This window comes from Colletotrichum destructivum, chromosome 7 (genome assembly GCF_034447905.1).
Source record: "Colletotrichum destructivum chromosome 7, complete sequence".
Taxonomy (NCBI): domain Eukaryota; kingdom Fungi; phylum Ascomycota; class Sordariomycetes; order Glomerellales; family Glomerellaceae; genus Colletotrichum; species Colletotrichum destructivum.
This window is the reverse complement of record NC_085902.1, coordinates 836,406-862,586: the sequence shown is the minus strand read 5'-3', so window position 1 is coordinate 862,586 and position 26,181 is coordinate 836,406. Positions and strand designations below refer to the sequence as shown.

General features: G+C 57.9%; 9 protein-coding genes across 9 annotated transcripts; 5 read left to right on the top strand and 4 right to left on the bottom strand.

Moving 5' to 3' along the window:
• Window positions 1–2,321, bottom strand: CDEST_10807 (Putative FMN-binding split barrel). The gene has a single exon (XM_062926963.1). The coding sequence runs from the start codon at window positions 1,145–1,147 to the stop codon at window positions 227–229; it is 921 nt and encodes a 306-aa protein (XP_062783014.1). The 5' UTR covers window positions 1,148–2,321; the 3' UTR covers window positions 1–226.
• A 2,111-nt stretch (window positions 2,322–4,432) lies between these two features.
• CDEST_10806 (uncharacterized protein) lies at window positions 4,433–8,231 on the top strand. Its single transcript, XM_062926962.1, has 6 exons — window positions 4,433–5,418; window positions 5,864–5,946; window positions 6,024–6,638; window positions 6,690–6,799; window positions 6,856–7,557; window positions 7,668–8,231. Exons 1-6 carry the CDS (start codon window positions 5,050–5,052, stop codon window positions 7,760–7,762), a joined length of 1,974 nt encoding a protein of 657 aa, XP_062783013.1. The 5' UTR covers window positions 4,433–5,049; the 3' UTR covers window positions 7,763–8,231.
• A 1,170-nt stretch (window positions 8,232–9,401) lies between these two features.
• On the top strand, window positions 9,402–12,832 carry CDEST_10805 (uncharacterized protein). The gene is made up of 4 exons (XM_062926961.1): window positions 9,402–10,253; window positions 10,318–10,388; window positions 10,455–11,675; window positions 11,751–12,832. The coding sequence occupies exons 1-4, from the start codon at window positions 10,166–10,168 to the stop codon at window positions 12,507–12,509; spliced, it is 2,139 nt and encodes a 712-aa protein (XP_062783012.1). The 5' UTR covers window positions 9,402–10,165; the 3' UTR covers window positions 12,510–12,832.
• Window position 12,833: 1 nt separating this feature from the next.
• Window positions 12,834–15,090, bottom strand: CDEST_10804 (Putative 3'-5' ssDNA/RNA exonuclease TatD, metal-dependent hydrolase). Its single transcript, XM_062926960.1, has one exon. It carries the CDS (start codon window positions 14,462–14,464, stop codon window positions 13,244–13,246), a length of 1,221 nt encoding a protein of 406 aa, XP_062783011.1. The 5' UTR covers window positions 14,465–15,090; the 3' UTR covers window positions 12,834–13,243.
• Window positions 15,091–15,189: 99 nt separating this feature from the next.
• CDEST_10803 (uncharacterized protein) lies at window positions 15,190–16,086 on the top strand (the record flags this gene model as incomplete). The annotated part of the gene is made up of 2 exons (XM_062926959.1): window positions 15,190–15,192; window positions 15,319–16,086. 2 exons carry the CDS (start codon window positions 15,190–15,192, stop codon window positions 15,766–15,768), a joined length of 453 nt encoding a protein of 150 aa, XP_062783010.1. The 3' UTR covers window positions 15,769–16,086.
• Window positions 16,087–17,637: 1,551 nt separating this feature from the next.
• Window positions 17,638–19,233, top strand: CDEST_10802 (uncharacterized protein). The gene has a single exon (XM_062926958.1). The coding sequence runs from the start codon at window positions 18,485–18,487 to the stop codon at window positions 19,214–19,216; it is 732 nt and encodes a 243-aa protein (XP_062783009.1). The 5' UTR covers window positions 17,638–18,484; the 3' UTR covers window positions 19,217–19,233.
• A 1-nt stretch (window position 19,234) lies between these two features.
• Window positions 19,235–21,024, bottom strand: CDEST_10801 (uncharacterized protein). Its single transcript, XM_062926957.1, has 3 exons — window positions 20,807–21,024; window positions 20,584–20,716; window positions 19,235–20,412 (listed from the first exon to the last, which is right to left on the bottom strand). The coding sequence occupies exons 1-3, from the start codon at window positions 20,831–20,833 to the stop codon at window positions 19,958–19,960; spliced, it is 615 nt and encodes a 204-aa protein (XP_062783008.1). The 5' UTR covers window positions 20,834–21,024; the 3' UTR covers window positions 19,235–19,957.
• Window positions 21,025–21,287: 263 nt separating this feature from the next.
• Window positions 21,288–22,877, top strand: CDEST_10800 (Putative mitochondria fission 1 protein). Its single transcript, XM_062926956.1, has 4 exons — window positions 21,288–21,576; window positions 21,695–21,713; window positions 21,790–21,883; window positions 22,035–22,877. The coding sequence occupies exons 1-4, from the start codon at window positions 21,561–21,563 to the stop codon at window positions 22,362–22,364; spliced, it is 459 nt and encodes a 152-aa protein (XP_062783007.1). The 5' UTR covers window positions 21,288–21,560; the 3' UTR covers window positions 22,365–22,877.
• Window positions 22,878–23,094: 217 nt separating this feature from the next.
• Window positions 23,095–26,164, bottom strand: CDEST_10799 (Putative Zinc finger, RING-type). The gene is made up of 3 exons (XM_062926955.1): window positions 25,873–26,164; window positions 25,082–25,796; window positions 23,095–25,024 (listed from the first exon to the last, which is right to left on the bottom strand). The coding sequence occupies exons 2-3, from the start codon at window positions 25,223–25,225 to the stop codon at window positions 23,405–23,407; spliced, it is 1,764 nt and encodes a 587-aa protein (XP_062783006.1). The 5' UTR covers window positions 25,226–25,796; window positions 25,873–26,164; the 3' UTR covers window positions 23,095–23,404.
• Window positions 26,165–26,181: the final 17 nt, after the last annotated feature.

The window sequence follows — 26,181 nt, the reverse complement described above, 5'->3', positions numbered from 1 at the left end:
CGATGAACTGAGCGGGTAAGGTGAGCGTAACGTGATGATGCTTTCTGTAGGTAGGCTCGGCGCTGGGTACGTTCGCTGTTTGGAACGATACCGCCTGTTTTGTGTCTAGGTAGCCAAGTGAATCTACTATGCATACGAGTGTGCGGTGTCCAACAACGGACGATCCTCCCCCCTCCCTACCCCCTTCTCGGCCCCCATCCATCCATCCATACATCCATCCATCCATCTACGGCCATAGCTCGACCTTCTCCCAGCCGTTGGACCGCTCCGCACCATCGGCCGGCTCGCCATCGGCCGCCGCGCCGACGAACCGGTACAGCCACCGCCGTGGGTCCTCGGAGTTGCTCAGGTCGGTCTGGTCCACCTCGGTCGGGACGATGACGACGACGCGGAAGTTGGCCCGCGCCACCTCGTCGTGGAGGTCCTCGACCTTCTGCCCCAGCTTCAGCTGGTCGCCGGGCGGGTTCGCGCCGCGCGGCGTTCCGGGCTCGGGGTTCCGGAACGTGCCGCGCATCATGGGGCTGAGGTTGCCGAAGTGCGCCGTGACCTCGCGCGCGAAGCTCCAGCCGTCGTCGGCCGTCTTGTCCGGGACGCGGCGCATGCGCGCGAGCAGCGTCTCGCGCACGGCGGCGGAGGCCTCGCGCTCGACGTCCGGGCCGAGAACGTAGGCTTCGCCGCGTACGCGCCACTGCACCTTCGCGTCGGTCCAGAAGCACGCTTCGACGGGCCCGCCGCTGCCGCTGGGGGAGGCGGAGGAGCCGCCGATCAGGTCTGGGACCTTGGCCATGCGGGCATCGGTGGTGAGGGTGAGCAGGTCGGACTCGTACGCGGGCGGGTTGAGGTCGGCCGTGTTCTTGGGGTTGACGGGCAGCGAGGCCCAGAGGCCGCGAAAGATGACAGTGCGCAGGCGCGGGACGGCCCCGGCACCAGCCCCGGCGGCGGCGGTCGAGGGGGCGGAGTGCAGCGTCGCGAGGCTGAACTCGGGGGAGGCCATGGCGGTGACGTTCTCAAGGAAGGCGGCGCGCCACGGCGCTGGGCCGGGGGAGGCCGATCCCGGTGCTGAGGACATGGCGCGAGGTGAGGAGGTCGCGAGGTGGTGGGATAGCTGGCTTATGCGGCGGCTCGTGAGGTTTCGCACGGCACTCATGGGCAGGTGGAACGAGCCCTTTGTTTTATCTTATTTGGTGTTGGTGCGGGTTCTTGCGGGATCAGAGGAATGTGATGGCGCCCGACGGGTCTGTGTGTTGTGTATGTAGATGGGAGAGTTGTGTGAGGCTTTTCAGACGAGGGAATTGGTGTGACGGTGTGAGTGAGTGAGTGAGTGAGTGTTTATGGTGGTGGTGGTGGTGGTGTTCCGGGCGGCATCAATGATTCATCATCATCGGACCCAGTTTCGGCCGCCGTTCATGTCGCGTCAACATGATGTCGGCGAACGGCGCTCTTTAGGTCAAAGACCACGACGACTCTCACGGATGCTGATTTGCGTTTATACATACATGACTGACTGCATTCGCAGAATCACGAAAGAGAATAATGGAAACACCCGACAATTGAAGGTTGTGGGAGGGGGGGGTCGCGGGATGCACTCCGCCGCCGCCGGATGACGTCTGCTAGAGCGGAAGACGGGTTTAAAGTGAATGAGGATGGTTTCCTGTGAAAAGGCTTTTTCCTTTGTTTTCTTTCGTTTTCTGGCCTTCTTCTTTTTTTTCCCCCACTCGTTTTGTATCGGCATTGGGTTAATCTTATGTGTATTTTCAGGGCTGGATTGCTTGCATCCCGCATTTTACTCGATGTGCTTGCGAGGACTCTGTAGACTTCCATACGTCGATGTCAGAGATGCAGACTCCACGCGTGGTTGTGAGCTCCAAGCAGTTGTGAGCTCACAGAGAAGGTGCAGCATGAGCTGTTTCCTTATCAACGAGACCGGGTCAACACGAACCACGAACATCGATGTAGTGTTGTAGGCGCCGTTTGAAATGGCGAGGACGATGGACAAGACTGACATGAGGGATGAGAACGCCCCTTAGAGACCATACGTATAAGGTAGCCTACATTGGCCCGGCTCACAAGCCCGTTGTCGTTGTGTCGATTGCGGGAGATGGATGGGAGATCATGAGGCGCTTCAAGTCTGCAGAGTATAATCCCATTTATCCCATCCACTCTTGGCTTGTGAGTGCTGGCCGTGTGCTCGTTGCATGTACTCGAATAGCGGAACCTACATGCAAGCCGTAGAGGATGAGGGTCCACGGTCTTGAGTGAGGGCGCCCCCGGGCACGATTACAACGACCAATTACCTTTTCTCTAGTTCGGTAGTCTCCAATACGAGTGTGTTCAGATGGTAAAAAGAGGAAACATCGGAACAAGTGAGGCCAAACTTATAAGTCAGCCAGAGTCACGATTGAGGGATACGTAGTCGGTTTCCGAGATGCAGTCAAGCCCGGGACGATAGGACGATGTCTTCTTTTCTATACATAGCAGACACTCGGCTCCGAAGAGCATGGCCATGTTATGAAGCTCCCTCAACGCCGATAGACGTGGCCCTTGGACAATTTATTGGGGGTGTCTTCTGGCGGGCTGGAAGTTTTGCCTGCTGCCCTTGCATCGATTTAAGAAAGAAAGCAAGAAACGCATGATCTCCTGCTCATGTGCATCATCTTGCGGTCAGCACTTGAAGTCAGCGAAAGATGCAGTTCAAGACGGTACGTTTCTCGAGCTTGAATAGATTTATCTCGAGTAGGGAAACTATATAGCCCTCCCTCCCGGCTTATACGAACGTGAGATGACAGAAGGGGTATGTTTCAATTTGTTCACGACTACCTACCTGCCTATGTATGCATGCATGTCACGACTTTCTCTATGCATTTTGTACCAGCCAAACAGATAAGACAGCATCAGGATCTCGCATCTAGGTGGTGGTGCGTTGAATGTATGTATCCCAATAAGTTTAACATATGTCTGTCTGTCTGGGTGGATGAAAGGGAAAAGAAGACGAAAGGGAAAAAGGAGGAACTGGATCCGACTCAACCAGAAATATTGCAACAAAAGACAAAAGAATGCGCCGAGGGGGAATCGAACCCCCGGCTCCCCGACGCTGCTGGATGGCAACGGAGAATTTTACCACTAAACCATCGGCGCTGATGAATTGTTATGATGTGATGAAAAAACACGAGGTAATTTGCGTATATATTTCATTAGGTAGCTGTATCATGCAGGCCGAATCGGGCCCGGGGATCAAGGCGATATCGGCGACGGCAGTGCTGGGTTCACTCGGCCAGATGGCCGAGTTGGCCGATGCACACCCGGGCATGTCAGCGAACCCCGAAACCGAGATGTGGTGCCGCTTAAGCTTGAGCCGCAAATGAGCAACTACATGGCCAGGTTGGAAGAGGGTTGGGGTGCAAAGGCGTAGCAGGGAAAGGCCATTCTTTCTTGTTCTCTCCATCCCCCCTAGAGGGCCTAGAGCCTTGAAATCGGGGAATTGGTTGCATTAGTGACGTCGATGGCGGTGCAACCCACTCACTCACTGTTGGGCAAGGGAATTTCGCGGCAGGCAGGCAAACGCAGAGCGAGAGGCGTTAGCCTAGACTGGACCCTCCCCGCCCTCCTGGCCGTCCTTGTTGGCTGAGGAGATGCGTTTTATAAGGGACAGGAAAGCATTTGAAGGTGAAGCAAAGTTGTAGTGTGTAAATCTGTAAAGAGTCCTCAAGATAAGCTGAGCTGAACCGATTTGAGTCTTTGGGTCTCTGGTCTTTGGGTCTCGGCCGGATGCGGCGTGTCCTGAAGGCGGCGCGCCAGTGAACGTGATCCAGGCTGGCCGAAGGAGGCACATGAGCTTGATTTGAGTCTTGACTCCTTGAGGTGTCTGGGTCGACAAGCGTGCAGGCCCTGCCTATCCGCCCCCCTCCCCACCAGCCGCGGCGATTTCCATTAGCGGCTCTGGCAGGGCCCTGCCGGATGCTGATCGTGTACTCAAACAGGGCCCGAAGGGGGGCCAGCCATTTCGTCCAGGACCATGGAGGTTGACCGGCCGGCAGTTAGAGTCGGAGTGTGACCGATCGGATAGGGTGGTGGGTGACTGGGAGGATTTGTTGTTATCGAATATTCGGAAGAGAAGGGCGTAGCTTTCTCGTCAGGAAGCGTCGAGCGCTCACAGCAAGCAGCACGTTCTCGGGGGCGCGCAGTCGGTGTTTAGGACTTGAGCTGCCCGAACTGTAGATGCCTGAGATAGTCTACCTACCTAGCTAGGTACATACCTGAGTAGGTAGGTAGGTGTATCCAGAGTTTGCGTAGTCTCTTAAGTGAGTAAGTACCCAAAGGTGAGTGCCAATCTGTACCTGAGAAACTTGCACCGAATCCGACCCCCTCTTTTTGTCCTTGTTCCACGGCCTGCCCTCCCTACGCCCATTACTGTTTCCAATTCTTTCCCCTCCCCCTCCCACCCAACTCTCAGTACCTTACCCTACCTAACCTAACCAGAGTCCATATTGCCCCCAAAATTCCCGTGCAATCACCTGTTTATTCCCAGCGACCCAAGACCTCTTATTTCCCTTCCTCCGACTTCCCCGTTCCATTGCCGTCCGTCCGTCCCTTTGAGCACGGCGAACACGACCCCCGGAAGGGCACCGCCGTTTTTTTCAAAGCTTGATTCATTTATTCCCGGCACACGGAAGGCGCCTGTGTCCGGAATCCAACCGCCGTGTAACTCCATTCGCAACTCCTGCCGATTCCCGGTCGCCCGGAGGTCGGGCCTGTCCTGATTCCAAAAGGAAACCGAGTAAAGCGAACCTCATCGTTTCAATCACCCCCTCGCGGCGTGCCCACACGGCCGAGACTGGGGCAGGGAGAACGGGGGGGGGGAAAGGGCACAACTGATTGCTTACCATTCAATCTTATTGTCCGCCGGCGCCGGCATTGGCATCGCCATCGACCACCGAATCGGTGACGACACTTTTCCATTGACACCCCGGAGTCTCCCTCCTTCGAACCGAACTCATTGACGCCTCCATCTTGAGCTGCCATCTACCGTCTGCCCTTTTGCAGTCCGCCGCCATGGTACCTCAACCCCATTCTCGGCAACAGCAGCAGCAGCAGCAGCAGCAACCATACACGCCGAACTCGGCCTCGACCATCTACGCGTCGCCCGCCTCGGAAAACGGACGCCTGCCACCAAATGGAGCCTCTCACCCATCGACGGCGACGAAAGCAGGAACAACAGTCGTACCAAAGACCGAGCCATCACCTGCATCATCCTTGACCCCCGGTTACCCCCCCTCCAGCGGCTTCAAGAGGGCCGAGAGTGTCGACGCCGCCAACTCGGCCAGCCCCGATGATGCGAACCCCGACGAGCCTTCCAAGAAGAAGCAGAGGCGCAACAAGCCCACCTTGTCCTGCGCCGAGTGCGTCGAGCGCAAGACAAAGGTACGTCAAGTCTTTCTGTCTCTGCTTCTTTCTGTCCAGATTTCGCCCCCTCATGCTTTGGCTTTTCCCTCCCAACCTACACTTCTCGTGTTGCTAGCTGTGATTGCGTGCTTGCACTGTTGGCCATGTTCCCCCGCACGCGACGTCAAAGGTCTATCGTTGGTCACCTCCCACGCCGCCCACGCCGCCCACGCCTCTTCAATGTCTTAATCTCGATATTACGATGGTTGTAGCCATCGCCGCATTTCCATCACTTTTTAAGCACACACTTGGCCGGTAGACGGCACGGACCTCGTCGTATTAAGCTCCCCAGATCATTGGTTTCCTTGGCGGCCCTCTCCTTTTCTCGCACCTCCTATCTACTCAACGCTTTCCTCGATACCCAAGATATCTCACACTGTAACGCAGTCAGTCGCCTTGGCCACCAACTAATTAAGCATGGCAGTGTGATCGCGGCAGGCCCCATTGCCTAGCATGTATCAAGCGGCAGACGGAATGCAAATATGCAGTCGTCGCCAACATCCTTGAGTCGGTCTTCCGCCACCCCTTTGCAATGCCCTTTGCAACGGCTACTCCAAGACGACGACTGACAAGATACAATTCAGCGAAACATCACGTTCCATCACCAATGGCCGTCGCATGACCAAGCCCCCAAAGAAGAAGCCCTCGGATCTCTCCACCATTCCCAATATCGCCGACAGGGGCCTCATCGAAGGCCGCGGCTTCACATCCCGCGGCTCAGTCGGCTCCATCGCCTTTTCCTCCTCCACCGGCCTGCTCTCCAACGTGCCCTACTCGCTGCCCACTGCCAGCAACGTCTTTGGCATCGGTTCCGAGCACCCCTTTGCCAACTACTGGACCTGCGAGGGCGGCCTGCCCGAGGTCATATCCGTCCTGCCCGACAAGATCCAGGCCGACATCCTGCTGGCCCAGTACTTCGAGTGCGTCGACCCTGTCTACCCCATGATCCACCGCCAGACCTTTTACGCCGACTACGAGCACTTTTGGAGTTTGAGCCCCGACGAGAAGAACCGTGTCGATGCCGCCTTCATCGGTCTCATCTTCGTCATGCTGGCCTTGGGCACCCAGTTTGTGACGTCGACCTCCCCCAAGGACGGCAAGCAGACGGCCGAATTCTACGCCTCGGCAAGTAACCAAGCGCTGCGCATGTTTTCCTATCTGAGCGCTGCTTCATTACGCTCCATCCAAGCCATGGTGTTGTGAGTGACCCGTGCCCGGTCGTAATCCTCGAGGGAGACTAACCAGCCCAGGCTGACCTACTTTCTTATCAACGACAACCACGCCTCAGACGGGTGGGCCTTCGCGGGTATCCTGATACGCCAGGCATACGCAATGGGCCTGCATCGCGACCCCAATATCGGTACGCGCATCTTCCGGGCCATTGAGGCAAATGGCTGGCTGCTGACATGGTGCTAGTGACCCCTGAAGCCAGCATCTTCGAGAAACAGCAGCGTCGCAAACTATGGCAAGCGGTGCTCCTCCAGGACACCTTCCTCACAGTTCTCCTCTCGCTGCCGCCGTCAGCAACGCACACGGACGTGTCGGTCGAGGACCTCCTCGACGACGGATCGGCCATCGCCTCGAGCGACCCGACCGACATCGCCTACATCCGCGGGTCCTGGACGCTGGCGAACCTGGTGCAAGAGACGATCTGCTCCGCGCGGTCTCTGGACCTGCCCATCTGCTCGACGCCGCGGCACAAGTCCAAGCTCCTCTCGGACTTCCGCGCCGTGTACCGCTCGTTCCCGGACATCTTCCGGTCGTGGGACTCAGAGAGCCTCACGGCGCTGGCGCGGACCAACAAGCGCGTCGTGCGGCAGACGCTGTTCCTGACGAGCAACTACCACCACAACATCATGCTCGTGCACGCGTCCGAGAGTCCCGACACGCCCGTCAACATGCGGGGCACGCTTGAGGCGGCACACGAGGCCATCACGTCCTTCTTTCTGCTATTCAACATATTTGAGCTCGAGGCGCGCGTGTGGTGGGTCTTCAACCACCGGGCGTTCCTCGAGGCGCTCTGCATTGGCAGCGTGCTCCGCGAGGCGGCGAGGGAGCCGTCGACGGCCGACATGGCCGAGAGGGATCCGTTGTTTGTGCGGGGGAGAGCGGATATCGGTGAGTCTGACCCCCCAACCCATCCCCCCCCTCTCTCTTTTGGTGTCGTCTTTCCTCGGGTTGGGCTCAGAGACGACGTGGCGGTGGCATGCTAACGGGCGGCGGCACAGCGCGCATGATCCAGATCATGGAGTTGATGGGCGAGGGCGAGCAGGGGTCCGATGTAGCGCGGGCACGGGTGCAGGTGTTGAAGGACCTCCTCTGAGCTGGCGTGGTCTGCTGGCTACGGAGTATTCGTTCAGTTCTATGGAGGCAAAGTGTACGGGGTTCGAGCTGTTGTCCAGGGGGTGTCGTGTTTCGTAGATGTTGTTGTTCTTTGGGGTGTCAGTCCAACCCTGATGTGCAAAGCGGCACACCAGCGTGTAGGATGGCATGGGGCGCTGTCATTCTGCGAGCGATCTTATCTAATCTGTCGGCTCCTTGTTTGTTGTTTTGGGAGGGCGATATTTGGTCTCAAGATGGCCTAGGGGGAGAGAGGACGGCGGCGCGTATTTTGGCGCACTTCTCAACTGCCGCTGGATCGCATGTTTGTTTCTCGTCGCACTCCCTCCAACCCCGAGGGGTGGGGAGGTTGTTCTCGCGGCAACACTGGTATATCTCGGCTCTTGTCCCTTCTAGAGGGGCTAGTAGTGTACTGCTTAATCACAGGGCCAGTGGGCCTTTTGTCTTCTCTTGTTTCAATGCTCGCTTACGGAGTCTGGCATTTACTCACCCCGTGGCCAGGCCGACGTGCAGCATCATTTTCTCGATCTGTCCGCCGTCCTGATGGGCCGACGGCCTCGGTCCAGTGGGTCTACGCGCACCGCCAGCGGCAAAAAGGAGATGCGTGGATGTTTTTACCCTGGGACACGCCGCTCCACCGATCGTGGACCAAGAGGAGGTAGCAACGTTGATGGAAGCGGCGTCGCCGGCCCCATGATGGCTCCGTGATGAGAGCACTGTGGGCGCAATCGCGCGCGCGCGTGGCGACCAGTACCGATATCCATCCAGCACATTGCCATGCCCTCTTGGTTCCTCCCCCCCCCCACTCTCTCTCTCGCTCTCTCGAACAAGCCTTCCGTGACTGGGTCCGGTCCCCACCGGGCTCGGGATGGACTAGCGTATACCCCCCACGTTCCGGTGCTTAGCCCACTAGGTAGTTCGGGACCCACACGACGACGGGAGCCCGGCAATATCAAACACAGCTCACTGAGCGGAGCGCAGAGGGAGAGAGAGAGAGAGAGTGTGTGTGTGTGAGAGAGTGAGAGAGAGAGAGAGAGAGAGAGAGAGAGAGAGAGAGAGAGAGAGAGAGAGAGAGAGAGAGAGAGAGAGAGAGAGAGAGAGAGCAAGCGTACACAGAGCGATGGACACAAGAGCTAGGGAAAGAAGAGAAGACTGCCTGGAGCAGCACCTGTCGCATCAACCCCACCAACCAGCCATGGACTCGGTGTTTGGCTTAAGGTGAGCGAGTTGTCATTGGGCAAGTAGTGTTCGGTAAGTACCTGAGGTAAGGTACAGACACTGAGAGAGGTGAGGTATCTTGAGATTCCAAAAGAAGAGAAGAAAAAAGAGAAAAAAAAGTCTCCGAGGCCGGCCGGGGGCTGCTGGTAGTTGGCCCATGTGGCTCAAGACCGGCAAGGTATCCCGTCATACTTCTGACTATGAGCAGGTACAACGAGGGGAGGGACGCCCCGGAAGGGCCAGAGATGGGAAGGGGGTGAATGACTTATTGACTACAGCGAGGACTCGTCAGCTCGTAGTACATGATTGGCCAAGACGGACCCACTGGCTGCATAGTCCGCCGGGAGGATTGCGCAGCCCCAATCTGGGCTAGGCGAACTCGTCTCTGGACGTCCCTGAACGTCCCTGAACGTCCGTCGTCGTCGTCGTCGTTATCCAATGTCGCCCACTTGGCGAGAGGGACTGCGCGTCCCGGGACGGCCCCAGGCCCTAGGGGGGGGACACTGACACTGCCTCACTCACACTCTCTCACTCTGGGTCTTTTCCCTCTCTGTATCTCTCTCATTTTCTTCTCCTCTCTTCTGATTCTGTTCAGTTGTTCATTACTCTCAATTTCTCTGGAAAGTGTGAATACCTTTCACTCGTTTACTTTTGTGTGTGTGTTTCTTTTCGTGTTGTTGAACACCTGTTACAGCATATATCGCCCTGAGTGAAGCCAAGCGACACATACAGAGAGGGGTGAGACATCGGTGTAAGACGACTGGACTAAACAAGCCGGAACACGCAACCACACCAACGACCAGACCACCACCACCACCATCATCATACGCCCCGACAGCTTGACATACCTACCGCCCCCGGATCCAGGCAGCAGTTTTATCTCAACCCGTCTACCTGGCTTTCCGTCTACTGCCTTCCTCTCATCGCACCTCGCCTCCTCAACTTCGATCCCGTCGCGGCCAAAGGACTCGGAGCCGGATCTGGTTCCAGGCAGTAAGGGCCCTTCAACACGAGTGAGCCCTCGTGGATTCGTAACTCTTCCGAGTCCCGCTTCTTTACCTGAAGAAGACAAAGGAGTCGACAAGATCATCCGACAAGAGTGAACAGGACCTCAATTCGGTTGAATTTTTTGAAGAGGAAAGCCACAAGTCATATCAGCCCGCCCATCATGCGCGGCCTGGCGCAGGCCCTCCTGCTCGCCCCGGCCCTGGTGGGAGCTGCTCCTTCCAGGATTGGCATGGAAAAGGCAGACCAACGTGCGTCTTCACCCCCCCCCCCCTCAAAAGTTGTTCCGTTCATCACGACTAACAACCTCTCAAGACGACTCGCCCTCGACCTTCATCACGTTTGACATCCCTCCAGGCTTCAACGAGGACCAGCCCAAGCCATACGTAAGCCTTGTTCTCCCAACGCCCCCCCTTTCCCTGATATATCGCCCCAACTGACACAAATGCCAGACCCTCCACCTCCAGGTCCTCGAGGCCCCCTCCCCCTGTGCCTACCCGAACATCAAGGTCAACGACAACACGCTCTCCCAGGGCGGTCACACACTCGGCCGCGGAACCTTCGCCGGCGACCACGACGGCACCACCTTCATCGCCTCCTGGTCCTCAACCTGCGCCGGCGACGAGCAGCTCCTCCGCTTCACGCTCGAGTCCCTCGCCGGCCGCTCCCTAGCCTCCGACCTCGCCTTCGTCGCCCGCTTCCGCCAGACCGCTCCGGCCGCCATCATCGAGGTCGTCGGCGACATCCGCCTCTCGGACCACCGGCCTCTGCCCCCGTCCAAGGCCCTCCCCGAGTTCGACCACCACGACCCAAGGCCCGGCGACGATGAGGATGGCCTGCTCGAGAACCCGCCCTTCCCGCCCCCACCTCACCACCACGTCGGCGACCACCCGGACAACCACCCCGGCGACCACCGTGATGGCGAACACCGCCACCGCCCGTCCGGCCGCCCCGCCTCCTCCCCCGAGGACGACGAGCACGTCCTCGCAGAGCTGCGCGAGCTCGACTGCCTCCGCCACCAGCTGCACGCCCTGAAACACGCCATCCACGAGAAGGAGTCCCGCCTGGCCCGTGACCACGGCGTCGTCCCGCACCGCGGCGGCCGTCACCGCGCCTTCAAGGAGTGCGACTCGTTGAAGTGCGTCATCGACACCCTCATGCACCGCGTCGGCGGCGGCTTCCGTCGCAAGGGCGAGGGCCGTCACGGCGGCCCGGGGCGTGACCACCATCACGGTCCTCCGGCCTCGTGCCCCGGCTTCCCGTTCCCCGAGCACGGAAACCACACAAACGGGAACCACACCCTCCCGTCGCCCCCACCGCCCCCGGGTTTCTGTCACTGCGCGCCTCCTCCCCCTGAAGGCCCCCCCGAAGGCCCCCCCGAAGGCCCCCCTGAGCCGCCCAAGGGTCCTCATCACGGCCACCACGAGGGCCCTCCTCCCCCGCCGTTCGATGAGCCTCATCGCGGACCTCCCGGACACCATGGCCCGCCTCCGCCTCCTCCTCCTCCCTTTGATGAGCCTCCTCATGGACCCTCTCACCATGGTGGCCCTCCCGGTCCTCCCGGCGGCCCTCCCCCAGGACCCCCTCCGGACTTTGAGCATGAGCACCCTCTCGGCGCCGAAGGCTCGCAGCACCGCCGCCCGCACCCCCACGGCGCCCATCCTCACCACGGCGTAAGTCCCCATTTCCCTTCTTCACCCCCTCCGCCTCCGCCTTTCCATCAACCACAGCTAACAAGCATTCTGTAGCCCCATGGCCCTCCCCCCCACGGCCCTCCCCATGGCCCCCACGTGCCCCTTGCCATGAAGATCGCAGTCGCGTCCTTCCTTCTCGTCGGCATCCTCGCCCTCCTGCACGCCGCCGTCTCCCGCCGCTCCTCGTCGCGTCGCGAGGCAGCCCGCCGCGAGCGCAAGCACTCCCGCCGCGCTCGTCACCGCCGAGACCACCGCGAGGCACGCAACGAGGCCTTCAAGGCATCGCTGGCCAACCTCTGGTCGCGCATGTTCGCTGATCGTCTAGGCCCCGGCGCCGGCTTCGACGACGAGGAGAAGCGCGCCTTCCTGTCCGGCGGCGCCCACGCCCGTCCGTCCTCCTCCTCCCCGGACGAGGGCGACTTCGAGACCGTCGACAGCATGACGTCCGAGATCACCGAGTTCCGCAACGCCGCGACGCTCGTGACGGAGATGGTCGCCGCCGAGGAGCGGAGGCAGAGGATGCGCGAGCAGCAGGATCAGGAGCGGCAGCGACAGCAGCAGCAGCAGCGGCAACGTCTGCATATGCCCATGGGAGGCCCCGAGGCTGCGATGTCTCCCCCTAGCCCGACAGCCGCGTTCGCCGAGTACATGGGCGACGACGTGCTCCCCTCGTACGACGAGCACGCCCCCGCCGTCATCGTCTCGGACGGCTTCAGCAGTTACTCACCCGGCTCGACCGAGTACGTCCCCGGCGCGTCGTCGGACACGACGGCCTCTAACATTGACAGCGTCCTGGGAGACCCCAAGAACTGAGCGCCGGTTGCGAGTGGCAAGATGGCTGGGTTTTTCTTCCTGTTTCATTTTGTTTATTTCTAAAATTCTTTTTTGTTCTATTTTGTTCTATTTTGTGACACTTTCGTAGAGATATCCCGCGCATATAAGACATGCTTTCCCACCACCCTCTTACCCCTCTTGTTTATTTGTGTATTGTTTGGTTGAGTATAAGCTCGCCTTTTGCGTCTTGCGGCCCGTGTGTGTCGGTTCGCGGCCAAGCAAAGGAGAATACTTTATTCACGAAGGCGTGTTCAGCTGAGATCCAATGTTTCTCTTTCTCTCTCTCTCTCTCTCTCTCTTTTCAAGACGAGAGCTGTCTATAGACGGCGGTGTCATCCTGACCAAATATGTTTTATACGGTCAAGTCAAGCATACGTACGTCAGCACTTAGAAGTAATCCCGAAGACTATCCCGCAGTTGATATCGCATTGTCTGACTTATTTGTTCGTGGCCATCGTGAAGCCAATGGAGGAGCCGGCGCTGTTGAGTGGTTCATGTCACAAGTCAAGGGAGATGGTTGCGGCCGTTTCGCGTAGCCTGCAAAGTAAACTGTGTCTCTCTGTAGCCTTACTCGATGAACGGCCCAGAACCGGCCTGCCCAAGATGGATACTGATGTTGTGATGCGTGTGCGGTCGACTGCTGTTAGTCTGCGCTATTGTGAAGCAAACCTGGCATCCGTGCCATAGTCGTCCTATCCACAACTGTGACGTGTTCAGCCAAATATGAAGTTCCGGTAGTTCCTCCCTATACGCTCGACGCCTTCCTGAAGGCCCCATCCCTTGACCTCGCAGGCCTTGCGGTACATCTCTTCCAGTCTGGCATCCATTTCCTCGCCGGCGATATGTAAGTCGCTTTCCACCAGAAGGCTGTCGTCGGGACATGCCTGGAGGACCTCGACGATTTTGTCAGCTCCTGCCTTGGTCCCTAAGTTAATAGCGGAAGAGAAGGAGAAGAATACACGGGCCGGGATGGCCGGGTTAGTGTACTGCTTCAACATCTCGGCGGACCCAGAGTACGAGTGTAAGCATATTCGTGGGGGATACGGCTTCGGCGGCACGTTTTTTCGGCCAAAGTTATCCTCCTCGGGCTCATCGTCAGAATCAAAATCCTCGGCTCCCTCGGCAACGAGGCGCTTCTTTTTCCTGCTGACGACCTCCTTCTCGTGACCCTTCCACAGTGAGGAGAGGGTATCGTGGAGAAGGCCATGGGCCTGGACGCCATGGACGCTCACAGGGCGGCCGAGCTCACCCGCAAGCGCCAGCTGGGCTTTCAGCACGGCAACCTGGTGGGGCATCTTGACATGCTGAGGCGCCAGACGACGCCCCTCACGACCGCCCGGGGTCAGGGTCCGGTCACGCGAGGACTCATCAGCGTCGGTCCTTCCTTCGGGCAGGCGAAAGGCCTTGTCGAGACCAACCTCACCGACTAGAGCAAGGGGATGGTCTTGGAGGCGGCGGCGCGTATCGGCCAAAAAGGATGACAAAGAACGCGGGGTGGGCAAGGCGTCGAGAAAGTCGGGGTCCTCTGGGGCGGGGGCTAGGACGGCGTGGTAATGGCGCGTCTTCGCGTCGGGCTGGCCCTCGGGGTAGGTCCTCTCAGCCTCGGGCACGGTGTCGTCGAATAGCTGGTAGGAGAACCACGGATGCCAGCCAAAGGAGGGGATCAGATGACCCTGAGACATCTCGTACTTTGAGCGAACGCCGTGGGACGCAGCAACCTCAGCGACAAGAGCCTGGTCTTGGCTCCGGGTGGCCATGACAGTTAGAGCAGCGGCGCGCATGGCGGGGATGCGGTCAACGGTCGACATGGTATCCGTGGGGTGGCAATGAGCATCGTAGATGCCGGATTCCCAGGGGAAGGGAGTCGATGAGGGCGAGGGCGAGATGACGGCAGTGGAGGAGTTCGCGTCCCCGTCTTCATGCTGGCCACACATGGCGCGGGTTGGACTGACGGGCGGGGGTGGGTCGGAGCTTGGTGTGCCGGGATGAGCTGGACGGGGAAGCGGGAGAGACGGGGATCGTCGAGATTCAAAACAGGCAGGGAGTGATCACTGCTTTGAGGCTCCAGAGAGAGTCCAAAGAAGGGGGGGGGGGGTGTGGTATGGTATGGTATGACAGGCCGGGTTTGATTATCGCCGTTTCTCCTCTCCCAGACTCGACTCGACTTCCCAGGTACCACCAGGCCTGGAACCTCGAACAAGTGTGCCAAGCACAGAATGGCTGGGACTGGAGTACTGGGGGGGCGATAGTAAGCAGGGACCGGTAGAGTGCAGCGCGCTGGGACGGTCTTAGTTGGCGGTGGTGTTTGCGCATACGACGGCGGCTCTGAGCGTGCGGAGGAAGCGTAGGGTGTGTAGGGCGCGCTTTTACCCAGGCTGGCGACGTCAAGGTGTTGATTCAGAGACGATAATGATGAGAGAGTAGGTCGGCGGGTTTGTCTGATGGAGTTTGACCGGCTAAGAAGCTACGACACAATGCGCGCGCGAAAAAGCGAGGTGCTCGCTGTGTTGGTGAAGCACCTCGATCATCCAGTCCACGACGCAAAAGGACGCGATGATGGTGTGGCAGTGGTGGTGACGGAAGTCGCATCAGAGGCAGGAGCGGGAGCATCTGGAACAGGGAATTAGTGGGGCTATCGCAGGATGATGTCAAGGAGGGCATGGTCTGTGCTTCCCTTTTCTTGAACCATTCTTTTGATTTGTCTCTTTTCCCTTGTTAGGGGGGACGGGCAGGGACGACGGGAACGGACGGGGAAGGAACAGAAGGACGGGGACAGTGAGCGGGAAAGAGCTGCCGTCGAACAACACATCGACTGTGTACTCAGATCAGTACCTTCACAATCACAGTCACATTCACATTCCCCTCGACACTCGATAGTCGAGACCCTTGCTACGTTGGACTCGTGGCTCGCTCCTTACCCCAACCGGCTCTTTTCTTTTTTCCTTCTTTTATCCACCCTTATTCCCCCCTGAAGCACCAGTACCATGCGGTCGTCGCTGCGTGTCTCTCCTTGCTGAGACATCCTCACACCTCCATCAATCACATCAATCACACCATATCGAAGGAACACCTCAGACATTCACACATGCCGCCTCTCCAGATGTCTGTCGTTGCCGCAACCGGACTCGGCATCCATACCGCTCTCGCCTTCAAGTCTCAGTGCATGCATTGCTGCAGAAAATATGCCCTTGATGCATCCAACACAGACATGGCGACGACACAGACACACGCTCCTTGACGCCTGTAGCACGTTCACCGGTGAACCCCAAGCTCGCGAATCAGCATGCCCGGATTCGGACATGACCACGCCAGGCGGGCGCGCCCCCGATCGCTCGCCCAGTAGCTAGAGCACAAAGTCCCCGCCAGTCTATCGGCCCTAGCTAGGGCTGCGTCTAGGAAGACGAACATGTCGACCCGGATGCGTCCAAATGTCCCGCGAACCCCACGCGGCCTGCACTCGTTGGTCGACGACGAGCTCCAGGGAGCTCTGGCTTCTGACGATCCAACTGCCTGCTTCTGGTGTGGCGTCTGGCTTTTGCAAAATGGCGCTGTCTGTGAAGCCTACAAAAGTATGGGCCAGTGGACCAATGGACTACGGCCAATCTCGCAAGGAATGTCACACTGACAGCCCCCAGACAACGGCTGATGGTCGTGCTGTGTCTGCCAGCCTGGGGTAGGACGTGACATTGGCGACCAAAGACGCTCGACAGACACATGCACCCCGGCAACTTGATCAGGCCTGCATATTTCCCTCTCCCTCTCTCTGGGTTGAGTTGATTTGGGTTCTGCCTGGAGGAGTGCCGCTCGATGCTGATATCGCGGGGAAACGCATAGATCTCGGCTCTCCGTCAAGGACCAACCCGGAGCGGCCGGCGGCTACTCTGCTTATAGTTTTGTCTTTCGAAAGGTCAACGTGCTGAACGGCGTTTCGATGCGAGGCATACTCGCTGTTCTTGCCCGCCAAGTAAAGGAACAGTCGTTACAGCTCCTCCACCACACATCAGCCTACATACGTGTTGCTGCAACTGCTACTGCTACCCTGAGATATGTCTGGAGACCGCCTGGCCAACGGGAGAGAAAGACAAACACACCATTCACCTACTCTAACCCCGCGAAGAGCACTCCACACACCCATCCATGCTCGTTGCAAGTATATGAGAGGCTCAGACTGGCGACTTCTGTGATCCGGGCTTGCGAGGTGTCTGCTCGAGGCCGTCCTCTTTTTCCCCGACCTTGACCTTCGGTACGACGCTGACCCTAGTCCTGATCCTGGTCCTGATCCTGGCAAGGGAGATGCGGAGACGAGGCGATCGGTTTCGGACAGTTATTCACCTTATCTCACCAAGCCAACACCTCTCTTATCTTTCTGCCCAAATGTTGCTTGTGTCCAGCATCACTGCGGCGTGGTAGGCAACAAAGATAACAGCGTATCGTCACACACTCTTTTTCTCTCACACATGTAACAAACGTTCCCCGTCCCAAAGTCCGGAGCTGGCGCCTCTTGTTTCCTTTTTTCGGTTGCTCTCGTCCACCAAGGCGCATCAATGGGGGGTGGCATCGAGCTGGCAGCGCATAAATCAAGACGCTGATTCACCTGGCAAACTCTCTTTTCCCGCTTGCCCCCCAAAACCCGTTTCTGTCAGTCAGAAACACGCTGCTCTTCACATGGAAAGGGTACCGTTCAGGAACTGCAAACTCTGTTTCCCCCGCCCGCTGCCCCAGCAGGAATTTTGATTTGGACAGCAGATATTGGACGGCCTGAAGTCAGCCCCGAGTGACGACCCTTTTGAATACGAAAGAGGGGGCCACACAGCGCAAGCTCGACAAGTGCTTGAGTTGCTCGAATTGATGTTCTTCCCAGTGCCCCCCCCATACGTAGGCGAGCAGAAAAACTCTCCCAACACTCGAAAGCTCGAGCGCAGAATTCAGACACCAGAGGGAGTGGCAGAGACGGCGCGACTCCCGACATGCATTCGCAACACACAGCACACAATGTACATCACACACCAAACTCCGTCGGTATCCGGACAGTCCACGGCCATTCCATCATAATCGCCATCGGCCCAGCCACTGGCAACGGGTGTAGTACCGCCTCAGGACCATGTAGCTTGTGAAAGCGCAGCTCGGCTTCCCCAGTTTTCTTCTTCTGCTACTAAAGTAGCGTTACACTGCATCGATCCCCTCCCCTCGGGGTGGCAGGACGGCCCAGGACATGGCCAAAGGGAGACAAGGGCAGCGGTACTAGTGCTTTGCCGCTAGCCTCGGACATGTGAAAGAGACAAACATAGTGCGGCCGGCGAGTCTGCAGTCTGCGGACGTACCGTACGATGTACACTACACCCCTACCTCTCCGTCCGGTGCCGTTCAGACCCCCCTTCCTCCCACCTCTCTCGTCTGCCACTCACTCAGGGAAGTCAGTGCCAGCCCACCAGCCTCAAGGTTTGAAGGTTCGCTCCCGGCTCCCCTCCGTCTCATCCAATCCTCTTCAGCATGCCTCTCCCGCCGTCCGCCATGCTTTCGGACTTTTGACTTTTGGCTGCCCCCATTCCCTTTTGGTTGCTTGACATTCCATTGTACAAAGTCGCCATCTGTCCATCTACACCACCGCCATCAATTCCTTTCCCCTTTCCTGCGTCTCCATTTTCTCTTGTGTTGTTGGAAGATATTGGGGAAACATCGACAGTGGGTTGGGTATCACAACGGTATCGACCGATCGGACCACCGACCAAACGACTGTGAGCCCATCATACGATTCCGGCCACCGGGATATACTTGGTTGCATCCGGAACCACCACGCCTGCCCTCAACCAAAAGATAAACCACAAACCACAGCCAGTTTTCGAGCAAGCGGAGGAGATGGTGTGAGGACGTTTCTTCCGACAAATCACCCAACGAACGCAAAGCCTCTCCCTCCGTCTCTCTCCTCCCGACTGTTCTGCGCAGCGTCCGCCGCCATGGCTCTCATCAACCCAGTCTACGCCCTTATCGTGCCTTTCCTCTTTCTCTTTACTGTCCCGCTTGCCATTTTCGCCGGCATCACAACGACGCTTGCCTTCACGGTTCTCATCTTCCGAGTAATACTCGTGTATTTCGATCTTGCCCTCTCCCTCCTGCCGTCATACATCACCGGCCGCCCCCAGTACCTGTCCTATGCATCCAAGGCTCCGGCGTCCGGCAGCCCCTCGCCGTCCCTAACACCCACCCGGCGTTCGGCTTCGCGTCGCACAAGACGTCCATCTTCAGCGTCTGCCGTCTCCGTCGGCACAATAACACCCATTTCAGAGTCGGGCGGCCTTGGCCTCTTCCCCTCTGTCGGAATCGACCGCGACTACGAAGGCGTCGGCGGCTGGCGGCTAGGAAACGGCAACGACGATGAGTTGTGGATGACAATCAACTCACGTCTCGAGCTGCCTGATCGCCAATATCAACGACACCATCACCGGACCCCAAGCGGCGGGCCTACCACCCCTGGCGGTGGTGATGGCTACCTCATGATGAAAGGGGGCCGCAACCGGAGTCCGGAAAGCAATCGTGGCGGCTTCACTGCAATCGTGTCACCAAACAGCTCCCGGGCGCGCACTCCGACAAACTCACACATCGCTTTTACGGCGCTTGACGGCATGGACGGAGACTACTTCCCATCTTTATCATCGCCAAAGGCTGCGAGGAAAGTTGCCGTGGCATGAGGGGAAGCTTCCGCCCTGGCAGGAAGTCAAAAGTCTTTTTTATTTACCATTAATGAGAGTCTGAAAAGAAAACGGAAAGGATGGAGAGGCAGGACGATGAGGCTCATTCTCCCGGTCTCCTCCCAATATGATGACCACAGAAAAGTATGCCCCTTTGAAAGCGGGCGGTGTACGAGAGTTGTCAATGGTATCTTTCCTATGTCAAGCCAAGGAGTCGAGGTTACGGGGTTGGCCCCTTGACCAGGCAATGGGGAGGGAGGGCCCAGTAGAAACGGGATATACACAATGATGGAACACAACCTACAGGAGGCAATGGCAACGTCGTGCGGCCAGGCAAGACCAGCCGCGATTAAGATACGAATCGGGTTTGGGAGTCATCAGGCGTTATATGTTTTATTTTTTATGGCTGTATCACATCTCATCCCATAGCCCAAATGGACGGATCAACCACGAAATGCATCATGGATGACTATAGGCCACCGATTCCACAGTGATGATTTCCCAGCGATAAATCCCCAGTGGCGATTGTTGTTTTCCACAGTGGCACAAGGCATGTTGTGTCAAGAGATAGAATCATAGATTTGAAGCGGAGCGAGCGAAAACAATCGTCTTGTATCCCAGACGTGGTATCCTTATCATGAACCCCCGAAACGCCTTCATCACTCCAAGCAAGAAATTCGCCGACGAAGAAGAACAAACCCCCCCACCCTGCCAAAAGATAACCACTACCAAACCCCTCACCTACAGCGTCTGCCAAAAGTAGTTTGCGTAAAAGAACTTTGAAAACTTCTTGTCCATGTTGACGACGTGCACGTCGCCCTTGCGGTCGTTGCGGACGACGGCGCGGGTGAACTCGCCGCCGCCGCCGTCCCGACCGTCGCGCTCGATCTCGATGCCGAGGCTGCGGTAGACCTTGAGGCGCAGCAGCACCTCGTCGTCGACGGGGTCGCGGCGGCGGGCCTGGTCGTCGGCGGAGCCGTCAAGCCCCTGGATCTCGAGCTCCTGGAGGCGCGCGTTGAGGTCGGCAGCCTGCTGGGCGAGGCGCTCGGCCTCCATCTCGGCGTCTGAGGCGGCCTTCGCGGTCCGGAACTTTGTCGTGTCGAGGCGAGCGATCTCCGAGGCGTGCGCGGTCGACGAGTGCTGCGACGTGAGCTCGGCGTGCTGGGAGGCCATTGTGTTTAGCTGGCGGGAAAGCTCTGCGAGGGGGGAAGCATGTCAGCACGGCTTCCTTCATTTCTGTATGGAGGAGAGTGGAGGGGATGGGAAGGGAAGGGAAGGGATATAGTGCGTGCCGCGCTTTCGAAGGCGGCGGCGGCGGCGGCCAGATAGGACTGGTTCGAAGGGTTTTATTGCTATTGTTGACGTACTCTTGAGGGCATTTTCGGCCTCGCGCAGGCGCAGCTCGCGGGCCTGCTGGAGGGTCGCAAGGGATTCATTGATGCGCGCGACGGCTTGCTTGTCGGGATGGATGTTGAAGTTGTCGATGGTGTGGCGGATGAGCTGCGAGGCCATGTCAGTAGGGAATAGATCTCTTCCCAAGCAGTGACATTCAACAATTTGGGGGTAGTGAAGTAAGGTGGGGTGTGTTACCGTCGCGGGCTCCTCTGCTAGAAGCATCTTGGCTGATTTCTTCCTGTTCGGGTTTGTGTGTATGTGTGTGTGTGTGGTTGAGTTGTGGAAAGTGTTGATTGTGTTCGAATCTCGCCGCAGGATACGCGGCCGGCGGTTTCGTCAGGGCGCGTTCTTTCGTAAATTCGCGAGGAGTGTTTGTCGCCGATCCGGTTGGATTGATTCGAATGGGCGAAGAGGGTTCTGGAAAAAGACATTGGCCCAAGCCCGATGTGGAACAAACAAAAAGAAACAGGCTTATCGGCTGCCCGTTATCACCGGGACGACAATCGGCTGACCATCCCTGTCTGTCAGTGGTCAGTGGGCGGTAGGCAGTGGTCACTCCCCTCCAGGCAGGCCGCGGGACAGCGGCAAAGCGGGTCTCTACTCCAGCTCAGTGCACGCCGCCGCCGCCGTCGCCCGCGCGCAGCAGTCGTCATCCGCCACCCACCCATCCCCCCCACACATCTTCAGATGTCAGAGCTTCAAGCCACTCCGCCTCTCGGAAGCAGGTTTACTTAGGATTGCCAGTACCACCTTCAAACCTACATCCAACAACTCGATATCGGCAGACCAACGACAGCCAGTCCACGAACAACGACCACAACAACGAGAGGTCCTGACCACGCTTTATTTGAGAGAGCCCGAGACCAGACACGCGAGAGAGAAGGGGAGAAGAAAAGAGAAAAAAAGAAGAATAAAAGAGCAGTCTGTCGCACGACAGCATCACGCAAAAATGGTCGATCTGCCTTGTAAGTCCACCACAACTACCACCACCGCCGCTCCTCCTCCCTGCCGGCCAGCTTCGCAACGCACCGGCACAACAGCCCTGTAAAAAGACCGATCGCTGACTTGATCATGTTCACGCAGACGCCCTCGACGCGGAAACGTATGTCCCAGAGCCAAATCCCCATCCCATCCCGCGATCATGCCCTACAGTCCGACTGACGGCGACTCACCTGCAGGCCCCTCAAGGCATCTGAGCTCCAGGTCCTCCGCGCCCAGTATGAAAAGGAAGGCGACATGGTCGGTGTCCAGACAAAGTTCAACTACGCATGGGTACGCCCTTCTCTCATCCATCTCCCTTGCTCTCTTTCAGAACCTCCTCAGCCCATATCACTCTTCGATAAAACTACCCACTCCCCCTTCCTCACGAAGCCCGACACCTCACAAAGACAACCTGCTAACCACGGTCAAATTGTCCCCGCAGGGCCTCGTCAAGTCCGACTCCCGCAACGACCAGCAGCTCGGCGTCCGCCTGCTCTCCGAGATCTTCCGCGTCTCTCCCGAGCGCCGCCGCGAGTGCCTCTACTACCTCGCCCTCGGCAACTACAAGCTCGGCAACTACGCCGAGGCCCGCCGCTACAACGACCTCCTCCTCGACAAGGAGCCCGCTAACCTGCAGGCCTCGAACCTGCGCCAGCTCGTCGACGACAAGGTCGCCAAGGAGGGCCTTATGGGAGTCGCCATCATCAGCGGCGTAGCCGTCGCCGCCGGCGTCGTCGGCGCCTTCCTCATGAGGAACGTCAAGAGGAGATAAATCTTTTTCAGCACCCTCTAAAGGGAGAGAGAGAGAGAGAGAGAGAGAGAGAGAGAGAGAGAGGAAGGGAGTGTGTGTGTTTGTGGGGGAGAAATAGGGACATGTGGTGTAAAGGAACAAAAAGGAAACGGCGGCGCGAGAGAATGTTCGATACAACCTCTCCCCCCCTTCCCTCCTTCAGTTTCTCTCCTTCGGTAATGTGTATTTGTATGGACATGAAAACGGCTTCTTTTTCTTCTTCAGTGTAGCAGGCGTATACGCAACTCGGCTCCGCCTTACCGTCTCCTCGGGGGGCATCTCATCACAGAATCTCATACCTAATCTCGAACGCTTTGCTGCGAGACTGCCGGTCAACTATCCCTCGATCGAGACTTGAGAGCGGCCTTTATCTACCGCAAGACCAATCAAGCCTATGTCGTCCACCGGTCTCGTGGTCGTGCTCGGCTCGGGAATATGGGACGTGGGCATAGATCCGCCCTTTTGCTGTGTTAACCCAGATACGGATAGTAGGATGGTATTGGAATCGCGAGATGGACAAACTCTCAATGTATCAGCGAATTGACGACTCGATCCATCAATCCAGTCTACGCTCAAAGTGGTTGCTCCATCATGCGGAACCGCATGGTCTCCGTGAATATTTAACAGCCCACACGAAAAATAGAAGGCGAGCTCCAATTCGTCCGCTAGGGGTCAAGCAAACATAGCCAAGCATCACGTTGGTAGATGGGAAGCCTAGTGATCAAGTTCTAATTGCAAACTGCGGTCTCGGCCTGTGTAACCTGGCTCTTCGCCGAGTGAAACTGTCCCGCTACGTTCTGTGTGATGAGCTGCCCTATTATGTACACAATGCACATCCCAAGTCGAAGTACGCCCGGCCCCAAAACTTAGTCTGCTTCAAGAAAAAGGCCACAGATGACCAAAGCTGAACGCTATCAAACCCTCTTCGTAATTCGTAATTCGCCGCCTGTAGGCTTGACCCACGCGGGACATCCAAGCCTTTGCAAGACGCTCCCAGCCCGCACAGGACCACTTTAGCGAAATTATGGTCTCCGTCGCTCTCGTGTGTTGTCCCCGGAGCCAGGTCCTCGGGAGAACTGGTGTCTCAGCCAGTTCAGCGGACCATGGTTTGAACCAGTGTCCTGGTTATTATCGCGATCGCGGTCCCAGTTACCTGACGACGGGCTCCGCTGCCTAGCTCGGGATGAATCAGACTGATGCCGGCGAATGCTTGGGGGCGAATGAGAGTCCCGTCGAGACGGGAAGCTGGGCGTCCGGCCTGCTTCTCGGGGACGCGAAGGCAGGTCAGTATTGAAAGCCTCGTCCCGGCCTGTGCTAGAACTTCCATAAACAGGGAAGGGCACGTCCCAGTTGGTCATGGGCGATCTCTGGGGTCGGGTGGAGGCATCGGGGACCGGAGGGGTTTGCTGGTAATAGGGCGGTCGGGGAGAGAAAGCTGTAGCTCCCCAATGACCGGGCATTCCAGGCGGCGCATCACCCCAGTCGAAGGGGTGGTGTGAGCTTTCTGATGAGCCAGTCGCCTCGGTGGGTGCACGCTGAGAAGCATTAGCGTTCGGGATCGTGTTCGGTCCGCTCGCGTTAACATTATTGGCGTTGCCGCTGCTGGGCTTTTCGATAGGGGTGCGGCATATCGGACAGGTGTTGTGCTCCTTCAACCACATTACAACGCACTGGTCATGGAACCAGTGCTTGCAGGGCAACACCGTGGCGTCATCGCCCTCACTAAACCCGTCGATGCAGATGGTACACTCGGTCTTGCCATCAGGACCCAACATCTCCTTGTCCACCTTCTTGCGCTCCAACTTGCGAAGAGCGTCTTCAGTCGCCGGGGGTGCAGCATTGTTCTGCGGGTTTTGCTCCATCAACTGCGAGATGATGCGGTCCAAGGCCTCTTGAGTGTACACGGCATCACCATGAGAGGCATTGGCCGGGTTGAGCATGCTAAGGATCTCCTGGAGGAGCGTGGGCGCTCCGCCAGGCGCCCCCTGATCCTGATCTTGACCTTGGCCAGACGTCCCTCCGGGCTGGGGAGGTCCTGCTCCGGCAAGCACGCTGCTGAAGATACTGGGAGCCTGGTTAGCACTCGTTCTGATGGAGACCATCGTGATTCGAGATCCAGAAGGCGACTGGCCACGAGGGCTGTTGAGGCGGACGTACGACTGGAAGGGATCGCTTCCGGGCCCAACGGGGGAGCGGACACCTCCTTGTTGGATGTGGATGGGCCCGGTAGCGATCGTGAAGCTTGTGGTGCCTCCCGGACCAGCTCTGTGATAGGTGCGTACATTGGCCGGGCCGCCAAAGAGACCGCCGCCAGCGAAGCCAGGGGGGCGGGTTTCATCGGGCGGTCGCGGGGGCATGCCCAAGCCAAAGTCGTTGACCATGTCGATGAAGCGGCGAATGATTTGGTCGCCATCATTCGCGTCCGGAGGCTGGCGTGTGTTCGGGTTGGGGCTCTGACTGGGCCGCTGAGAGTTGTCCCATATGGTCCGGTGAACGACGAAACCGCCAGGGCCGCGGTGCAAGTGCTCCTCTATATCGGCCTCCTCGGGATCGGAGTCGTCGTCATATCTCCCTCTGCGACTTGGGGAATCATGGAGCGGAGGACCGTCTTCAATCTCTCTAGGGTCGTTCTCTGGAGAGACCTGAGCAGTTGTTAGCAAAAGCCGCTAACGTAGGCGATGCGGAGGGATATGACGTACGATCTCTGTGATTTCGCTGTCGCAGCGAGGACACTGCAGGCCGTGCTCATCTTGCCACCACTCGTGCGAGCAGGCATGGCAGTATACCACCTCCCGGCCAGCCGTTGCATCCAGGTGTCCACCTCTGGTGTTGTGGGACTCCATTTCGGCCTGGTTGCGCTGGTAGGCTGCTAAGGCGGTGAGTCCAAGGCCTACAGCGAGGCCGGCAGCGCGAAGTGCTCTGAACGCCAGTCTGAATGATTTTGGGAGATCAAGTCGTGTGGAGTAAGGAAGCTTTTGAGCGATGTCGCAATTTCGCCGAGTGGCGGAGGCTTGAGAAGTTCTGTTACTGGTCGTCCAGTACTTTGCAGGGTCGGTGATTGCAAAAAGAAAAGAAAACCGTAGGAGAGTCTTCCTGCGGGGAGGGACGTTCACTAGCTACTGCGGCCGAGTGCAGAGCTGCTGCTGTTGGTGAATGATGGAAACGTCAGCCGAATCGACGTTGGAGCACGATCGTTATCGGCGGAGGTGGAAGGTGCGATACGACGGTGTAGTGTGTATTAGGCAGGTCAAGTAAGGTGGGTAGGCAAGGAATGCTGAAATGATGGGACAACTTGGGGGTCTACACAGACAACGTTAGTTAGTACCACAGCTTGCTTCTTCTTCTACTTTGTCCCGAAAGGCACGGCCAATTAGAGGAGATCTGGGGAGTTGCCTCTGCGTATCCTCTATTCGGCTTTGATTTGTGAGGGTGACCGGCCTCCGTCAGGTGTCTGGTGGTGAATGAAAGCTGAGGAAAGGAACATACGTACCCACGCTAAATGATGTACATTCGATGGAGAAGGTGCATAGTCATCTCCAAGTGCAATAAAAAAGCACATAGGCAGGTCGCCACTGCGGAATAGGTAGGCAATGGCGGGGAATGTTAGGGGAAAGTGGTATGACAGGAAGCAAGAGGCGATTTGTTGGGATGGCGAAAGCTTGTGGTTGAAAGTGATGCAGGTATCCAAGCGAACCCTTCACATTACACTGCGACTCTTTGGGGGAAAAGAGAAGCGCATCCGTCAAGTCGTCAGCCGTGGTGCTGATGGGGTGGAAGCTGGGGGAGGTACCCTTTTTTC

What these genes read in the sequence shown, in the direction of transcription:
- CDEST_10807 (XM_062926963.1), bottom strand. Translation starts at nt 1,147, where the DNA reads ATGAGTGCCGTGCGAAACCTCACGAGCCGCCGCATAAGCCAGCTATCC.
- CDEST_10806 (XM_062926962.1), top strand. Translation starts at nt 5,050, where the DNA reads ATGGTACCTCAACCCCATTCTCGGCAACAGCAGCAGCAGCAGCAGCAG. An exon ending in TCCATCCAAGCCATGGTGTT is followed by an intron (nt 6,639 to 6,689) that starts GTGAGTGACCCG and finishes TAACCAGCCCAG; the next exon opens with GCTGACCTACTTTCTTATCA. An exon ending in GCGGGGGAGAGCGGATATCG is followed by an intron (nt 7,558 to 7,667) that starts GTGAGTCTGACC and finishes GCGGCGGCACAG; the next exon opens with CGCGCATGATCCAGATCATG.
- CDEST_10805 (XM_062926961.1), top strand. Translation starts at nt 10,166, where the DNA reads ATGCGCGGCCTGGCGCAGGCCCTCCTGCTCGCCCCGGCCCTGGTGGGA. An exon ending in CATGGAAAAGGCAGACCAAC is followed by an intron (nt 10,254 to 10,317) that starts GTGCGTCTTCAC and finishes CAACCTCTCAAG; the next exon opens with ACGACTCGCCCTCGACCTTC. An exon ending in GCGCCCATCCTCACCACGGC is followed by an intron (nt 11,676 to 11,750) that starts GTAAGTCCCCAT and finishes AGCATTCTGTAG; the next exon opens with CCCCATGGCCCTCCCCCCCA.
- CDEST_10804 (XM_062926960.1), bottom strand. Translation starts at nt 14,464, where the DNA reads ATGTGTGGCCAGCATGAAGACGGGGACGCGAACTCCTCCACTGCCGTC.
- CDEST_10802 (XM_062926958.1), top strand. Translation starts at nt 18,485, where the DNA reads ATGGCTCTCATCAACCCAGTCTACGCCCTTATCGTGCCTTTCCTCTTT.
- CDEST_10801 (XM_062926957.1), bottom strand. Translation starts at nt 20,833, where the DNA reads ATGCTTCTAGCAGAGGAGCCCGCGACG. An exon ending in TAGCAGAGGAGCCCGCGACG is followed by an intron (nt 20,717 to 20,806) that starts GTAACACACCCC and finishes ATGGCCTCGCAG; the next exon opens with CTCATCCGCCACACCATCGA. An exon ending in GGCCGAAAATGCCCTCAAGA is followed by an intron (nt 20,413 to 20,583) that starts GTACGTCAACAA and finishes CCCCCCTCGCAG; the next exon opens with AGCTTTCCCGCCAGCTAAAC.
- CDEST_10800 (XM_062926956.1), top strand. An exon ending in CAAAGTTCAACTACGCATGG is followed by an intron (nt 21,884 to 22,034) that starts GTACGCCCTTCT and finishes TTGTCCCCGCAG; the next exon opens with GGCCTCGTCAAGTCCGACTC.
- CDEST_10799 (XM_062926955.1), bottom strand. Translation starts at nt 25,225, where the DNA reads ATGGAGTCCCACAACACCAGAGGTGGACACCTGGATGCAACGGCTGGC. An exon ending in ACAGCGAAATCACAGAGATC is followed by an intron (nt 25,025 to 25,081) that starts GTACGTCATATC and finishes ACAACTGCTCAG; the next exon opens with GTCTCTCCAGAGAACGACCC.